The sequence below is a fragment of the Neodiprion virginianus genome, chromosome 6 (assembly GCF_021901495.1).
Source record: "Neodiprion virginianus isolate iyNeoVirg1 chromosome 6, iyNeoVirg1.1, whole genome shotgun sequence".
Classification (NCBI taxonomy): domain Eukaryota; kingdom Metazoa; phylum Arthropoda; class Insecta; order Hymenoptera; family Diprionidae; genus Neodiprion; species Neodiprion virginianus.
Genome location: NC_060882.1, coordinates 24455344 through 24472805, shown reverse-complemented (window position 1 = coordinate 24472805; position 17462 = coordinate 24455344). Strand labels below are relative to the sequence as shown.

General features: G+C 42.7%; 1 protein-coding gene across 8 annotated transcripts in view; it reads right to left on the bottom strand.

Annotated features, from left to right (window-relative positions):
- The window catches only part of LOC124307502 (protein sprint), a 101725-nt gene that overhangs the window by 27349 nt on the left and 56914 nt on the right, over positions 1 to 17462 (bottom strand). Inside the window, exon 1 of one of the 8 annotated variants that reach the window (XM_046769216.1) lies at positions 9792 to 11673. The exons of the other annotated variants lie outside the window; for them this stretch is intronic. Coding sequence (XP_046625172.1) covers positions 9792 to 9874 — 83 coding nt within the window. The 5' untranslated portion in view covers positions 9875 to 11673. Of the gene's footprint in view, positions 1 to 9791; positions 11674 to 17462 lie in introns of those variants that run through there. 8 annotated transcript variants of the gene reach the window in all.

Genomic DNA, 17462 nt, shown 5'->3' with positions numbered 1-17462 from the left:
CGGGTGCGGGAAAACGCGGAGACACGTTGATTATTATTTTCAAAAATGTGGTTTTCAGCTTGCCGAGATGAGAAGATAGGAATGATTGCCCTTCGTAAAACCGCGCCGCGGCTCGAGGAGACCGAAATAAAGATCGAATATGGCTGACGTTCCTTTTTTATCAATGAAATTACTAGACCGCGACAAGACCATTATATTAAAACTGTTCTACGAACATTCCGAAACGCGAAAAACCCATCGGAACGATTACTTGCATCGGTTTGTTGAATTCTGTGCAACCGATCGTCGCGAATGAATTGCTTGGATGCAAAATCGTAGTGGAAAAATTTATCTTCGACTTTTCCAATTGATGAAGAATGGACGAAAAAATTTTCCCGATACGACTTTGGAACAATTTTTCAACTTTTACAGCCCAACGTTAAATTCTAAAGGTCCCTGACATTTCGGGAACGGTATCGGTTGCTCACCCTTGTAAATTCACGAAGATACCAAGAGACATTGAGAAGGGTTGAAAAATAAGAATTTATTTTTCGCATTCCGTAGTTTATGGAGTTGTCTGTGGCTTTTTCGCCAGACGAACAAGAAAGTATGGAGCGGTGGCCGTGTAGAAACTTACAGGATTGTTTCAGGAAGAAAAAGCTTTATACCTACCGCTGTACGTTGGAAAAAGTCCGCGAGTAGATGCGAGACAAGGAGCGAAGCGAGCAACGTCTGTACGCTTAGCTAGGTGGAGGATAGAGTTAAGCGCTGGCGCATCGTTGAAAGTCACAAACCGCGACACCGAAGATTTCCAACGATTTATTGAAGATTTATACCATTAAAGAGAAAATGCATTTATTTATATATACATACACACACACACACATATATATATATATATATAGGAGATGCATACACAGGAGACAAACAGAGCGTGTATCGCCGACATTGTTACTCATTGAATATCAACGACCTGATATTACAAGTACATGTATCTATTTTGAAACCACCGTCATATGAACGTTTGCAAACAACCACGCTTTGAACTAGATATATTATAGATAAATAAATATATATATATATCTATATCTAAAAGCGCGTTTCCGCGATACGTAATACGTAATACCCTCGTCATATCGTTTCTAACTCGCATTCTTGCCTCGAATTATATTGACGATCTTATTGCTTATTCTACCGTGTAGAGTTTCATTTCAGGCAAAACAGGCTGCGCAAAGCCTGCAGCAGTTGTTTTTCACTCGGCTTCACAGTAAATATGAAATAAAATAAAGCCAAGCACAGCAGAAGTCTCAGGTACTTTCGGATGAGATATAAGTTGGAGAAAAATTGCAATAAATTTGCTAAGAGAACTGTATTCCGCGGTTTCTCCTCGCAGACAGGATAATGCATGGAAAAATATCGTGTCCTCGGTCTCTTATCTGCCCCCCCCCCCCCGCCCCGAAGCCTTCGCGTAAGTATGCAATATAAATTCGCAGTTTCGTAAAATATTTTTTCTTCAGTTAGGCTTGTTCATTTCTCAGTTACCTTATAACATATTCTCTCTCTAAAAATCGCAACTAAACTAATTGGGTGTCGGTTGGGAGAAGATTGTACGCGATGCCAAATTGAAAATCCAACAATTCCGCAAGGGCGGGGGGTGGGATTCGCTCCAGAGGACGTGAAGGCAGAGTCCGTTACCGAATTTCTGCACCATCTCGCTGACATATTTCACGTTTTGACAGTGGCGCAGTGGCTGGGAGCCGCAAACGTAGACAAACACATAGAGGAGGAGGAAGACAGCGGAAAAGAAATGATAGATAAGAAATGAAAGAAATGGCTTATAGGACAGCCGACAAATGGTTCAACAGATAGGAAAGGAAAGTCTGTTCTCTGATCCAAGTTTTGCCCCGTTGGGGTTTTGCCCAGCATCCGCAGCTGTATACGTATAGGTAATGCGGTATAAGGTAACAAATAAGACAACGGACAGATTTCCAAGAATTTATCACCGGAAAATTCGTCCATTCTCATATATGTATATACATATATCGCATATATCCCCTACACACGTGACGCACAGATGCGTCTAATGGCACCCTAAACGGACGTCGAGGTCTTCGTCAGGCTGTCATACCGCAGATTGAAGATCAGCGGTTAGGTGTCAAGTGTTTCCCCACCGCTGCACCGTTTCGGAGACGATTTTTGGTTGTACGTAAACATAATTTAGAATGATGGATACAGGGGTGATTTTTTCCTATATTTTAGCGTCCCAAGATTCAATCTTACTTCTACATACATTGATAGTAAGTTCCTTGGTGCGATATTGAAGAGAAGAATTAAAAAGAGCTGTAAGTAGCATTTTTTTTTTCTTCCAATGGTACTTACACCCTTTTTTAATTGACCTCTTCAATTTGTTTCGCTTACAGGTTTGTACATACAATACTTACGTTGGGAATTGAACCGCGATTGGCGCCACAAGCGCATACAATAATGCAGCACGAAACTCGAGGACACTCGCGGTAGGCGTACGAACGGGTTTAAGTGCAATTGCAGAAGATGACGTCATCGCTGAACGAACGGAAAGACACAGCCGCTAGTTTTCTACTCCTTCGCTATTATATGCATAAGATATAGGCTATCCATCTCTGAGCGCTCCAGGTATCGCAATTACAGGAAAACACCGTGCATCTTTCATTACGCATTATACGCATTGTTATCGAAGTTACAGCGATTAATTGTACACAGCGTTAGTTTTACGCGGAAAATAATTTTATGTCGGGGTGATAGAGAATAGAATAGAATATAATGTTTATTTATATATCCAGGGAACGTTGGATAACAGGAATATACAAATTTGTGAGGCACGTAAGTTCACGTTACGCAAAATAATGATAATTGTAATAATAATTTAGCAACAGATGTTTAAGTGGTGAAATTCCAACGCGGTGTTGTGTCCCTGCGGTCGAGTTTTTCCTGCGTGTAATAAATTTCCACGCAGCGAACGGTCAGAGGTATTTAAAACGAACCAGTGAGTGTACCAAAAGTAATTTTTTCCGTTTTTTTTTTGTTTTTCAATTTTGAATCAGAATTTTCACCTTGATATCGCTTAAAAAAAAAAATAAAAAAAAAAACGCATCACATAGAATAAAACTTGGTTCGCGGTTTGCCATGAATATTAGTTTATTATGTAAATAACCGACAGTAAAAAAGGGAAAAAAAAATTCAGACGGAATAAAAACAGAAATAACATTAATTATGCAATATGGCAACGATACGATATATACAATATTTTTAATACCTTTATGTAATGCCTTAAATCTACAACATTTTGAATAATAAATAAATTTCGAGTTAAATTTATTTTCTAAATCACCCGCTCATTCCTCGTAACCATAGACTAGATGATGCGGAATTGTGAAATTAGAGAAATCCGTTTCATTTTTGGCAACGTGATATCCATATGTATGTATGTGTAATATACAACTGTAATATTTCGCGTCGCCGCCTTAGATAGCCCGTGTTCGCAAAAGGTGAGCAGGCGAGATTGTAAGTTGCGTAACCTACACGCGGTGGCATCAGTAGGCTATCCCTACCAAGTAGACAGAGGTGGGTGGATAGGTAGGTAGGTTGGTAGATACGGACTTGAACGGGTATGTTGTACGTGTGAACTTATATGGCTCACCCTAAACTCGGAAGCGGTGCACAGCTGTTGAACGCTGTTGGGTGTCAGCAGCAGCAGCGTCGGCATCGCGTCTGCGATGTTTGTCCGTGGAAGCGAACCGCCACCCGTAAAGTCCGCATCTCCGTTGTTTCAGGAATAATTTAATTAGGGGAGCGGGCGAGAGAGCGAGCGAAGTGCCGGGTATGTCCCGTGGGATTAATAGAAAGATCTTAGCCGCCCGTCCGACACGGTTCAGTTTAGTCAGTCGGAAGTTGCTACAGCCTGACTGCCTGGCTACACAGACTCTCTCTCTCTTTGTACAAGGGGTGGTGTTATGTTGCCGAAATGTTTACCCGAAATGCAGTCGAGCTCCAAACCCCTCTGCAGCGGAAGACTCTGGGCGAATTGTCATTTTTTTTCCCCCCCAAAATCCCGCAATTTGACTTTCTTCGGTATAATGAGACATGAAAATTTAAGAAGCAACTCGCGACTCGCGCAGAGTTTATTAATCATGTTTTCAACTCCGGTCCGAAATATTCCTCTTTACGACGCAGCGCTGATTGTGGGATCTGTGAGCCGCCTAGCGGTGAAATCCTGTAACTATAATTACTTGACGTGAGACTTTACGGAGACTCCTGATAACAAATCTTTTCCTTTTCATTTTCTTCTCTCTCTTTGACGCGCTGAATTAATCTTTACTCGTGAATTCTGGTGCGTGAAATTTTTTCCGCGTTTCGATAGTATCTGAGAAATGTGCCTGATATAAAAGAAAATAAAACAAGATGATCGGCGGAATCCTCTTGGAGATAATTCTGATTCACGCGGGCGTTTTATTCAGAGATACGCGACGGCTGGATTGTACATATAATATTGTACTCGTATTACGGAAAAAGAGTGGATGAAACATCGAAGATACAAAGCTACCAAGCTGTGAATTTCGAAGGGTCGTGGCGGTGCGTATAAATATTTCGCGGGCAAAGCGTACCGTTCGTTATTTTTACAGTATAATGACCTTTCACGCAGCCTGCGTTACGCTAAGTTGATATTTTCGAATAGGGTGGAGAAAATTTTTCGACGAATCGATGGAGGGATAAAGAGAAAGAGAGACGAAGATTGGCAAAATATGAACGTTGGAATAAAGAAAATACGATATCGAAGGAAATTATTGTGACGTTACGGTATAACGTATCCATAATATATCTATATATTGTACTTTAGATGAACAATAAAGTAATTCGCGAAGAGTAAAAATTGCATGGATAGGTACGGCAAGGAACTCGTAGAAATTTAAAATTCTTTTTGTGTTTCCATTACTGTTTTTTCACTTCGCTAACGGGAAATCACAAGTTTTAATTAAAAAGTAACCGTCAACGTTTGAAACGATTGCCGGAGGGGGATTCGTGTATAAAGAAAGAGCTGAAACCTTGAGCGGAAAAAATATCCATCAACGAAGGCGACGATTCGAGAGGGTAGGTTTTTTAATATTTCTGGTCGTTCGCGGTATTTATCAAGTGTTACGTTATGCCGTAAGATATTCCGGGCTGTGTGTCAAGAACGAAATACGGAATGTAGGGTGATATAAGCAGTGAAAAAAAAAACAAACAAACAAAACAATGAGAATTAAATTAATACCAGTTTCTTTGTCGCTTAACCGGATTACATCGGTGCTAGGGAAAAAAAAGCTCAGTTGTCTCTACGAAAAAGTAAAAAAAAAAAAAATTCAATACGTCATTCCGCAGTGGATGCTGCCGAGCTTTTTCTCGGTATTCGTGTTAGTTGTTTAAATGAAATTAAAGTTTCACCCGTGCCGCATCAAGTTGCGAAATAAAAACGGGAGTGCGAGTGAGAATATTTGAAGTGAAAATAAACGAAAAAAAAAAAAAACCAGGGTTTCCAAGTGTTTGATAACGTTTAAAACGACCGAAGTTGAAAAAACGTCGTCGGCCGTTTCGCCATTCCGATATAATAATGATGCATAAATTTGTGCCTGCAGTATATCAGCTACGAGGGTCATTGCCACGTGTCAATGAGGTAAAATCGCCCACGCATTCTCATTCGCTACTCTACGTCAATGCGTCTGTAGTATAGCTAGTTAGAAAAGTTTGGCATCTTTTGAGAGGCCAAAAATAAAATCGCAGCGTCAACGAACGTCGGAGCAGCGTTTCTCCGCAGCCCGAAGGTTAAATTCCGAAACTCTGGTTCCGACGATAAAGTATTCGGAGATTAGCTCTTTTCCCCATAATCCCTCTCCTCTATATCTTAACGTCTATCTATAAGTGTGTACGCGACAAATTTTTTAGCAAAAATTCACAACATCAAGTATAACAATAAGTAAACACGCGGCAGCACCGTGTTACCGAATGTTACCAAATAAAGTGAAAGAAACACTGCAGACGGAAGAATTGTCACTTTAAAAAATGGCCTATGGTGTAACAGAAGAGCGGAATGGAATGGCGCTGGGTTGCATGGGTTGAGACCAAAGAAGAAGCGCGAGGAGCGAACACCCTTTGGGGATTTTACTTCGGTGCAGTGTTTTCCTTGGTCGAGAATAAGCCGAGGAGAGCTGCAGACCGCAACCACAGTATTGTCGTCAAAACTTATTAGAACCGACCCCTCCACTTAATAATGTCCCAAGTGTCAATATACGGTGCCTCCGGGCCTATTCTTCTCCCTGCGAAATCGCCCTCCTTGCCTGTCGTATTGTGCTGCATAGACACGCATCCAAGGGGTTACACGAGTATCTTAGGAATCTCTGCTGCTGGCGACTAATCCCTCGATTCTACGCTTCGAGCACCGAACGAGTGAATTTATGTGAATGCATATTACCCGTTAAGCAGTATCGAGTATCAGATTTTCAGCCCACAGCCGTATAGTGGAAACTAATTGAACCGTACGCCAATATAAATTCCTCGAGTTTTTGGAATACCGCAACCAGCTTCACGGTGGAAACCGATATCGACCCACCTCTTCGGCACTGGTTCGTCCACGGATTCCCGGACCTCCGTAAAATTCATACAACAAAAGCTAAGTCAGTTTTATTCTTCCCGAAAATGAAAATCCATCGTTCGATCCGACCTTCCCCATTCCCTAGAAGTTGGATATGAAAACGTAGTTACTGGTCGACCGAATCAGATGCGGCAGGCAGCTACCACGAAAATACATACATACATATATATATATACATGTTTTGTAGCAAAAGTACAAGTGTGGTAAATCTTATTCCTCTGGTTCGGTCGGCCATCGCTCGCTCTGTTGCCGGTAGGACTAATGAAATCGAAAACGGAATTTATCGGGGGAAAAATAAATTGGCCCGAACGGGATATATAGGAAGGTCTTGATAAATTGACTAATATGTTCGGGGAAAAAATGTCTCGCTATATATTTCTGGGGCGGGGGGGGGGGGGGGGGGGGGGGGGGGGAGGGAGAAAAAAATGAATCATGCTTTATTGGTTTCTCTGCGTCGGATTACCTGTCGTGTCCTTAACCCACGATCGTGGGGTGCATCGATAAGATTCCCATTGATAAACGGCGTTCGCGAAATGTTTGAAGAGTAAAAAACTGTGAAGATCGTCGTAGAATCAAGAGAGTGGATAGCCGATGAGCGACGGTGACTCCGGAATTTTTGATCGGCGTCGAGGCGTGCGTCACTGGGTCGAAAAGTCCTTTCTTCTTGATCCCCGAATTACGAAGATAATAATAATAAAACTAATCGATGAACGAGAACCCCTTTACGTCAAGTGTACTTTTACCCCCAGGGAAAAGTGGAGGAGATGGGCGAGCGAGCGGCTCACTAACCCTGACTGCCCGACTGTTTGGGACTCGAGGGAACGTGGGACGAAGGGATGAAGGGACGGAGAGAGTGAGAGAGTAAGAGAGGGAAAAGGAAGGGAGAGAGGAGGACAAACCGGAGCGATACCTACTTGTCGCTTTTGCTAGGCAAGCCTTTATGCAGGAGGCGGTGACCGCCTGCCTCGGGTTACGTCGTTGACAACCGGAGACCAACGAGAGAGCGAAAAGGTTCGTTGCACCTCCGAGCTGCTGGTTGGAATCGCGTAGGAATATAGGAAGCTCGGAGGAAGTGTTTTATGAGTGCGGGAACAAAGACGGCGTCCGTTTGTCCGTCATTAGCCCTCTCTTGCCAAATCGTACCTTAAACGCTTCCCTCAAAGGCAGAACCCAAGGGGGCTTTTAATTCCGACTGATTGCCAAATGAAATTCAGTCACGTCGTTCTTACCCTGAAGTGAACGAGGATGTCAGTCATTCGGACCGGTTGTTTTATCCCGGGCCGACGGTATAGATTTGGGAAAAATTGTCACCGCTTATTATGCGATCTACGAAGCATTGGATATTGAAGCTATCTTGTAGTTGACTTCTCAAATTCCCTTTGTTAGTCGCGATTTAAAATTTCAAGCAGTCTTCTCAATTTCACACCTGGCAAAAACTATCGTAAATAAATTGCGCCGAAAAAGTCGAGCTGAATCAAGCAATATCGGATTTAACTCTCTTTGCTGCGGGCGATTAAATTACCACTATATAATATGGATTGCGCAATTCCTGATGACCCATAATTTTCACAGATTAAGAAACAACAGATAAGCTATCACGTATTTATATACATACATGTATGCATAATTGGCCTCATCCAAGTGATAAGAAATAGGAAATTAGACCGGAAAAATAAAATATATTCACTAATGTTGGCTCAAGTTTAAACTTGATAGTTAAATAATTGAAACAAAGTGTTCTGTATCTTAATTTTCTATTATAATATCAACAAAAACTTTTCCCTCACCTGCGCAAAATAAAGCACCTGAATTTACGAATGAAAATGAAAAGAAAAACTACGGAATCCTGTAATATTTGATCAGAACCTACGATTAATTTACTTAACCCGCACTCGTCGCAATTGAAACGTTATATTTCTATTCAAGCTATAAGATTTTGCAATAGGAATCTCGAAATTTCGACTGTGCGAAAGTACTAACCACGTTAGAGATAAATAACGTGAAGAATCCGCTGAAAGTCTGCCCACCTAGTATAGAGGTATGTATATATAGACTTAGCACAAGGTGCAACTTAACCTTGAGCCAGGTTAACTGGATTTCGATAAAATCACGACTCCTCGAGAAGGAGCAGCGCGAGCGAAGAGCGATTCTTCGGTAGAGGAATGAATTTATTCAAGAGCACGAATTTCCTTTTCTTACCGTATATAGAATCGGTGAAGAAAAGAATGAAGGAAATTTCCATTCCTTGTACAGGGAAATTTTAGGGGATGAGGCTACCCTGCAGCTTTCTCGAGCGATTTTAATAATCCGTAAGCGAGATCGAGCACCAATTTAAACCTTAAATATAAGTCGAACGAATTTTGAATGCGAAATCTGTACCGTCTCTCCGGCCCTTCCCTTAATTTTTCCTCTTCCTTTTTTGTACTTCCTATTCCTCGTCCCGTCTCTCGCTCTTCAACTCTTGAAAACGCATTCCGGACTTCGGCCGACCTTTTTACCCAGAGAACCCCTCGCTTCTCGTTGGCGAAAACTCCGGTGAAAATTAATTGTCCGAATTAAACCGGATGCCAATTAGACTTGCCGGTATTAATTAAGCGTTAAGATTAATCTACCGCATGATATACGCCGCCGAATTTGTTGGTGTCAAATGATACCAGCAAGTCCATTTTCAAGGTACCTACACTATACAAGTTTCGCTCTACCGAGATTCTTACATCAGACTTTAACCGTAACCTTTTCCGATACCTGTAAAATAATCGCGTTCCACGAGAACAATTCCGATCGCAGTGTGTAAAAATCAACTGCCGTGCAATTAATTAAACCCTATACGTGTAGGTACTGAGAGAACGACAAAAAAAAAAAAAAAATTAACAATGCTGGTGCAGCTACTAAGGTGGCCGTGAACAGTCCAAGGAATCGAGATAACATGTGCGGTTTGCACAATGCGAATGCGGGCGTGCAAAAAGGCGTAGGACAATGCAATTCCTCTATCCATACAGTGGAGCCGGTGAACTTTATGAGCACTGCAAAAGTCCGGTAGGGCAACCGTAATTTTCGCCATTAAGAAAAACAACCCAACGGTTAAAACTGTAGTTCGAATACTGGCGAGAAAGGCGGCGAGTCTTGCAGGGAATGACGATGATTGACTTACCTTATGATGTGCTGATTCGTAGATTGCAGTAAAATCGTCGTGTACTTGGTGATCAACATTTTGCGTTGACACTCTGTTCGCATCTGTAGGTCAAGAAAAGGAGCCGAAGAGAGAAAGGATTCGCACTTGGCACTCCAACTTCAACTTCAACTTCCACTTCCACTTCCACCAGACAACGGTACTTTTCGTAAACCTTTTTGAGGACTGTCACGGGGGTCAGGACACGGTGTGATTCACCAAGGTAATGTAACTGGAGACGGCGAAGGCGAGGTGCTATACCCGTTTCTCATAAATCGTAGATCACTGCATGTGCAGCTGGAGCGTCAGCGCCGTCGTGTCTTCGAGTAGGCAAAACTGTGCAAATAGAGAAGCGGCGCTCGGCGCGGTTCTGAAATTCTTCGGTTTATATTTAGCGTTCATTTTCAGATGTTTTCAAGATAAAAACACTCGACTCCGAGCCAGCGGGATCCTGGCTAGCTCATATAATGACGCGCGAATTCTCGATGCTTTTCACTTCATCCCTTATTGCGCAACATATCGATGATTTTATTTTTACTTTATTTTTATCGTGGCCGACGTCTTCACGTCGTAATACAGTTCGCCTGCGGTATATATTAACATCAACACGGAGCCAGGTTAAACTTTCGATTTTGCAAAATCGTCTCAAGGAGAAAGTTTACACCGAAGAGGAAAGGATTTTACAAGCTTTTAGCGTGACAAACGGTTATGGGGAGAGGAGGAAGGGTCGACGACGTGCGCGTCTCTCTTTATAAGAAGATTAAACTATATCGTAATTCGTGACTGTCGCCAAGCTGTCGTTGTTCATTATCAGCGTCGTTGCTTGCTAAATAGGTTTTTTTTTTTATTTTTCTTTTTTCCTTTTACACTTTTTTTTTATTGACTTGCCTTTACCGTGTCGCGTACACGTTTTGTTTCACACTGAGACTATAACACCGGACAATTGTACGAATGATTTAACTGCAGGAGGAATGCATTAACCATCAACGTTCAACCAGTACTATACGACACGTCGTTGCGGATCGATGAAATTCTCAAGCAGTTTCATCACTCGGATCGCATTGAATCACCACAGACACACTTCGTTTGTCAACTGCAACAAGTAAACTTGATACGTACCGTGTATATAACATCGCAGGTTGACTTACGCATATTTATACACACATACACGTGACCGCTGCTCTTATCGTACTTTATCTTGTTTTCTGATCGCAGTAACTGCGATTTCAGCGTATCCGCCGCAATACTGTACACGGCGGGCATAAATCGCGAAATATTTATAATATCGGTTTACTTTCGCTAAATCTCGGTCGGTATTAATAACTCGTCGAAATACTTCTGCTAAACGCGGCGCGTTCAGCTAATTTTATACGAGGGTCTGTACAAATCGGCAGACATCACAAAGTTGCTGGCGAAAAACTTTTCACGTTGTAACAAAAAAATGTTTCCTATCACCTCATTTTCCCAGCGAAAACTCGCAACATTCTTCAATAAGGTTTTCCAACGTCGGTTTTACGGTTTCTATTAACAGCACTCGAGTTATTACACTCCAAGGCATGTAAATTGAACCCTTACTGCAGTAACCGATGATAGTTTCTCGAATTCTCGATTTCCTCCACCAACATTTCACAAATTCGTCATATCCTTCAACGGGGTCGGCGTCCTCCTCCGAGGTTCGTGTCAGCTACACGGAACAAAATCCGGAAATGTTTCTACGGGTGAAAAATTTTGCGGTAAAAAATGGTAATCTTTTCCGATAATCGTGATTAGACCCTGCAACGGTTTCGATCGGATCGCCAGCTCTCGCATATATTTATAGATACTCGCGCGAGACAAAGCAATTCGAATGTCTTGCTCGCTGAACGGTCGCGAATGAACTGGCTCCTTGCACATTATAATGCCACGAGACCCAGGACTCTAGACGCACCAACGCGTCTTATACTCGGCGATATTTCGCGATATTGTAGGCCAGAAGCTCGGAGGTATCGTCTCGAAAATACTCAGTCGGTGATAGAAAGTGGTCATCCACGGTCCTTCTAATCTTCCGAATTCGTGGCGCGTTATCAATTCGCGATATGATTTATTGTTGGCCTTAATTAGTGTTGGACTGATGAATTCACTACCTGTCTATATATGTATATATATACAGTCAGATTTGAAAAATCTAGTTTAATCTTTTTTGAGACAGAAAATCTGCGCAGGTTAAATTTTTTTTGTTTTTAATACAACATCATTGACGATACGCAGAGGATCGGTTGCTAGTTTATTACGTACATTCTGGTCTATGAACACATGGAACGCCTACGCCACGTGATTATATCCACCCATTTTTGTCTACTTGTACAAACCGCTTGAGTGTAAACAAGATTGGAATAAAAAATTTATTTTTCCTAACCGCACGTTGATTCGTATCGTAACATATTCCGATCGAACATTCTTCGAGTGTGAACTTTTTGATCCGAGAGGATCGTTACTGCGTGAGAATAATTCCTGACATACAGCAGCGTTACATCAGGCATTGTTGATCGTTATGAGTTCTGATTGAAGTTTATTTACGCTGCATGGCCTCGCTGCGGGTTGAATAAATTTATGCCTACACCGTATAGGCGACGATATTTACCGCCGACTATCGCCACATTATGTCGTACTCGATAATAAAGCACTGCGCGACAAATGAAGGAAAAAAGAAAGAGAAGGAATGCAGCATCCAGGAAACAAGCGAGTCTTTCGGTCTGATAAAATTCAATGCTAAATTCTGCAATAAATTGCGAGAGAATTTTCAGTATCAAATAATAAGCGTAGGTCGGAAAGTAAGCGGGAGATTATTTGTTTGCTCATGTTCTAAACGGTGGAACGAATTTTCCTTTTTGGAATATAGCGAGATCCAAAAACCTACGCTCGGCCTCGCACTTCTCACGTCACGTTTAAAAATAACGAGAATATAATACTTCAAAATGCAAATGAAATATAGGCGAGATTTTTTTTTTCTTCTTTCTATCTTTCTTTCGATCAGCCTGTAGATTCGTCGAATTCGTGGGCGACGCGGATGAAATACGACGGGGAAAGTGTAGGGTGTGTACAAGGTGAGACGAACACTTTGAAAATGGGTTGCGGTGAAAATGGTAGACCGCCACTACGCTACGAGAGATTAAAAATTTATACCAAGACGTAGCCAAGTCCACCTGATGCTCACGGAAGCGAGTTATGCAGGTGCCTACGAAATTTCGTTCCCTGTGGGAATCGCGGTTGTTTATTACGACTTCTTTGCCTTTTTTTTTTTTGACTTCTTTAAAGCTCGAACGAACGAAAGGTATGTAAATATTTTTATCGGTACAAGGGACAGCCAATTTGTTAAAACTAGAACACAAAAACGAGGAAAGAAAGGGCGGGCATTCCTGTATGGAAAAACCTCCGAAGTATGAAGAGAGAGAGAGAGAGAGAGAGTGTCCCAATGACAAGAGAAAATCGTATACGTTACGGACTTCCAAAATTGGAAGCGTATGATAGAAAGAAGAGAGAAGGGGAGAAAAAAATCCATCCTAGAATACCTCTCAAACCGACCGCACTCGCTCCCTTTCCACCCGTACCCAAGCAAGCGAGCTAGCTACCAAGCTGTTTTCAACCCTAGCTCCGTTAAAGTTACGAGGTCGTAATTCAACCCAGGATACATAATTTCGTGTAATAGTCTGGTTCGATTAAGTGGAAACGGACAGTTGAAGGAAAGGAGACGTTAAACGGCCGCGTCAACTTAACGATCAGAAACAAAAACCGCGATACGTGTATTACAGGTACACAGGAACACGATATTCCTTCTTTGCAAGCGTATGATGTATAATATACAAGTACAAACAAGTCTGACTTTACGAGTTTTGCAGGTTGTCTCTGTGTGTGCAGAAAATTCGGTGGGGTGGAAAAGATTTGCGTAAACGGTGTTAAAAAAATCTCAGAGAAACTCTCTGTGTTACGGTAAAGAGGTATAAGCAATTCAACGCGCAGGATGCAATTTCGCAAGTAATGTCTACCCTGCGCTGCGCTTCGGATGTTACGGTATAGGTGTAGAAAGTTAATTGGGGACCGGAGATAACCGTGAGGGATAAAAAAAAGAAAAGAGGTAAAAGAAAAGCTGCGCGTTAATGTCAGCTGCACTTACTTCCAGGCTTGTACTGCAAGCGTAAACCGATAATACGAAGTGTTATTAAAGTTTCCATACCTACCCGTGATCCTATAAAAGTAATGCGACTCCGTGCCAACTGCTGCGGAATCGCACGTGTGAATTCTGGACGAAAATGCTCACCATGCTCACCGCGTGCCACGGAAAGAAAAACGAATGGCTCGCGTGTAATCGCGTTCTTCGGAACAAATTATTGAAATCCTTTCTGACACCGGCCTTCTCTGCATCAGCAGCAGACAACCTGTTACATCTCCCTTCGAGCTTTCGAGGTTATAAGTCATCTTGGGCTACCTACACGATTTTTTATCCGTTCTAAATGGAGGTTCAGTGAAAAAGCTTCCCAACTTCATTGCCGCAATGAATGTTCAGGAAGGTTCTGCGGTTCTGAAGTTTCAGCGGTTTCAAGGTGTTCAAGGTGTTCAAAGTAAATGGATGAGCACGAATAAAAAAACTGATCTCCTTAGGAACATCGAAGATAGTCCATTTCATTCGTCGAAATGACGACCGTTCCACACTAAAATCCTTATAGCTGTTCCACATAGTTACCTGGTAGTAGGTATATAACGTGCTCGAGAAGACTGTACGTAATCCACTGTCGACGGTTATAAGTGAGCTTTACGAGAGTATCGAACATTGAAACGAAAAGCCAGAACCAGGAGGTTGTCCAGCCGAAGATACCAGCGTCGATGGTGCAGGTAGGCGAAGATCGTTGCGCAGGTTGCAGGCATAATACATTTACGGTTGTCCCGATGCGCCGTCGACGCTTGCAGACGGTCGGATCCGTAGAGAGGAAAGGAAAGGAAAGAACCGAAGAGGAGAGGAGAGGAGAGGCGAGGAAGAGAAGAAGGAGGAGGAGGAGGAGGAATGGACCGGGAGAGTGAAGGTCAACCTGAGACTGGTCAACGGCTCTCAGAAATAGCAAACGCGATCCGACGCTGGATACACACTCTGTGCCTTCTTTGTTCTCTAATTACCGCGAGAAGCTATTAAGCGGTTCGCCGATACCCCTGCAGAGTTGCACTCGATTACCGTCTTCCGGCCGGCGTTAAAAATCTCTTCACTCTGCAAAGGTACTAAAATACTATACGACAGGTAGACGCGTTCGCGTATGATTTCTCAGCCTTATCTCATCGTCAGCCCCAAGGCTGCTGATCACCTCGATACCTCTGAGCTTTGTTTCGCTTAGTTTCTTTATTTTCTCCCTCCCGTAAGGTTGCCCCGCACGCTTAACAGCACGGTGTTCGTACAAGTTTGCTGCAATGCGATGGCGACGAGTTTCTCATATTTTCCCGCACTCCGTACCTAGGCATACTCTTTTCGTCACAACACCCGGATTCTGTGTACACGTATACCAACAGTATAGAATATATTTATACAGCGCGCATAGTCGCCTTGCGCTGAAAGGCGGTATACGAATGAATTATCGTCACCGCGTCGTCATGGTCGAAGTTGATTTTCAAACGGTCGACTTCTTCGGAAGACAATGGGGAGTACTAATTATTACGATCTGTGTATGCAATAAGAAGGCAGAAGAACAAAGGAGAAACTTAAACGTTGCCCTGAATTGCTCAGGCCTTGTTTGCTAAACATCGTTTCTTGTATTTCGCCACCGCAGTTTTGTTAATATAATAATTTCCGTGCACACTGACGGAAAGATACAACGCGTCTGGTAGAAGTTTCGCTGAAGAGAAAAAACCGAAATGACAACGAAAACAAGGAGATACGATAAAATGCATAGCGGACAAAGCAGTCTCTCTCTTCTTTAAGGCTTCTCGCGTAAGTTCTTGAAGCCAATACACGTATGCGGCACAGCGTGACGACAGTGCGGAATAGATGAAATTAAAGACCTAGAAATGCAGTTGAACAAATAGTTGTACCGGGATGGCAGATGCCAGCAAGCAAGAAAGAAAGAACGAAAGAGAGAGAAGCAGACAGAGGAAAGACTGAGAAAAACACTGTTTTTTTTTTCTCTCACCGCCAAATTTATGACGGCAGGTAAATCATATCTTAACTCTGCTGCTACGGTGCGTAACGTATATACATTTTTTGTATTCTTCCTCTCACGAACGAGCGTAATGTAGCATACAGTCTTGTGCGCATTTCTGCCGACTGCAAAGTTCTCACGGGGTGGTGAAAAGAGGCGGATACGACGAAATAAGTTGACGAACGTAAGAGTAAGGAGAGAAATAAAGAAACTTGTTTCAAAGATATCACAACTTCCGCTATTGAGAATGAATCAGAGCTGAAGTGTCTGAAGAAGAACCTGCGTCTAGAACTCCGAGGAGAGGACGGTGGTTAAAATTAGCCACAATAAACGTTGGAAGCGTGGCGGTCGATTCGGATGTTACGAAAATTCAAAAGCCATCCAAAGGCAGTAGCAAAAGTTAAATTATACCGGCTGCAGATATCTAATCCGGTGTGTCAAACGGGCGATTATTTACACTCTAATTGGCGCGTGGATTCTTTAAACGACTCAGACATCGTACTCCGGGATTAAAAACAGGACGGGAATTTTTAGACCCGACAAATCTTTGTCAGCTATGCGGTAGCGCCGCATCGAAACCGCACCTGTCACGCAGCACTCTCGAATCCACCGCCTAATTCGAATCGTAAAATCAGACCCAGCCTCTGATCAGAATAAAAAATTCCGCATATTGTTGAGAAAAATCTAAGAATATTTAGTTTACCTAATTTTTCACTCGATAGCACAATTTTTTTCAGCACTAATCGCTCTTTTTTTCGAAACAAATGACCATACTTCTTATCGGCAATATTTGATCCCTATGTTACGCAAGGTAAATTCAAGTAATCCTTTCTCCGTGTATACACGTGAGGTATTTCTATCGCGTCGATAAAACTTGAGCTGTGACAAAATACGGTACAGCATAGGGCGGCAGCCAGCCGGTAGCGGGACGGTATTTACTAGTGTTTCATCATACAGAGGCGTTCCTTTCAATCTTCCCATTCTCTTCCCTCTCATTCATACATCGCATTGGGGAGACACCGGGTGAGCAATAAAATTTCTATCTTTCATTTTTCACTCCATAAGGTGATAACAATGCGTCGAGTCTCTTGGATGTCATCGTGCAGTCCTTACGGTCCTTACCGTTCACATACGGAGGGACGACAGTCGCGGTGCGTGAGAGAGGAGAGAAAAGTAGAAAGGACAAGAGAGGAGAGGAGAGGAGAGGAGAGGGACCCCTTTTAATGTGCAGTAGTACAGTGCGTTTAGCAGTTTTAACCGTGGCCCGAGGCCATCTTCAGGAGGACGACGACGAGGAGGAGGAGGAGGACGATGCGAACGAGCGAAGCACATCGCGACGCGGGGTGTGCCTAAGCCTTTTAAGGGCCACACCGCGGTGTCGCCCTCGCGTCTATTGTCACCGGCAACAATGCCGCCACTTCATATTTCGAGTGAAAAAGAAGCAATAGGAGAAAGAGAAAGTAAAAGGAGAGCTGAGATAGTGAGAGAGAAAAAAAGG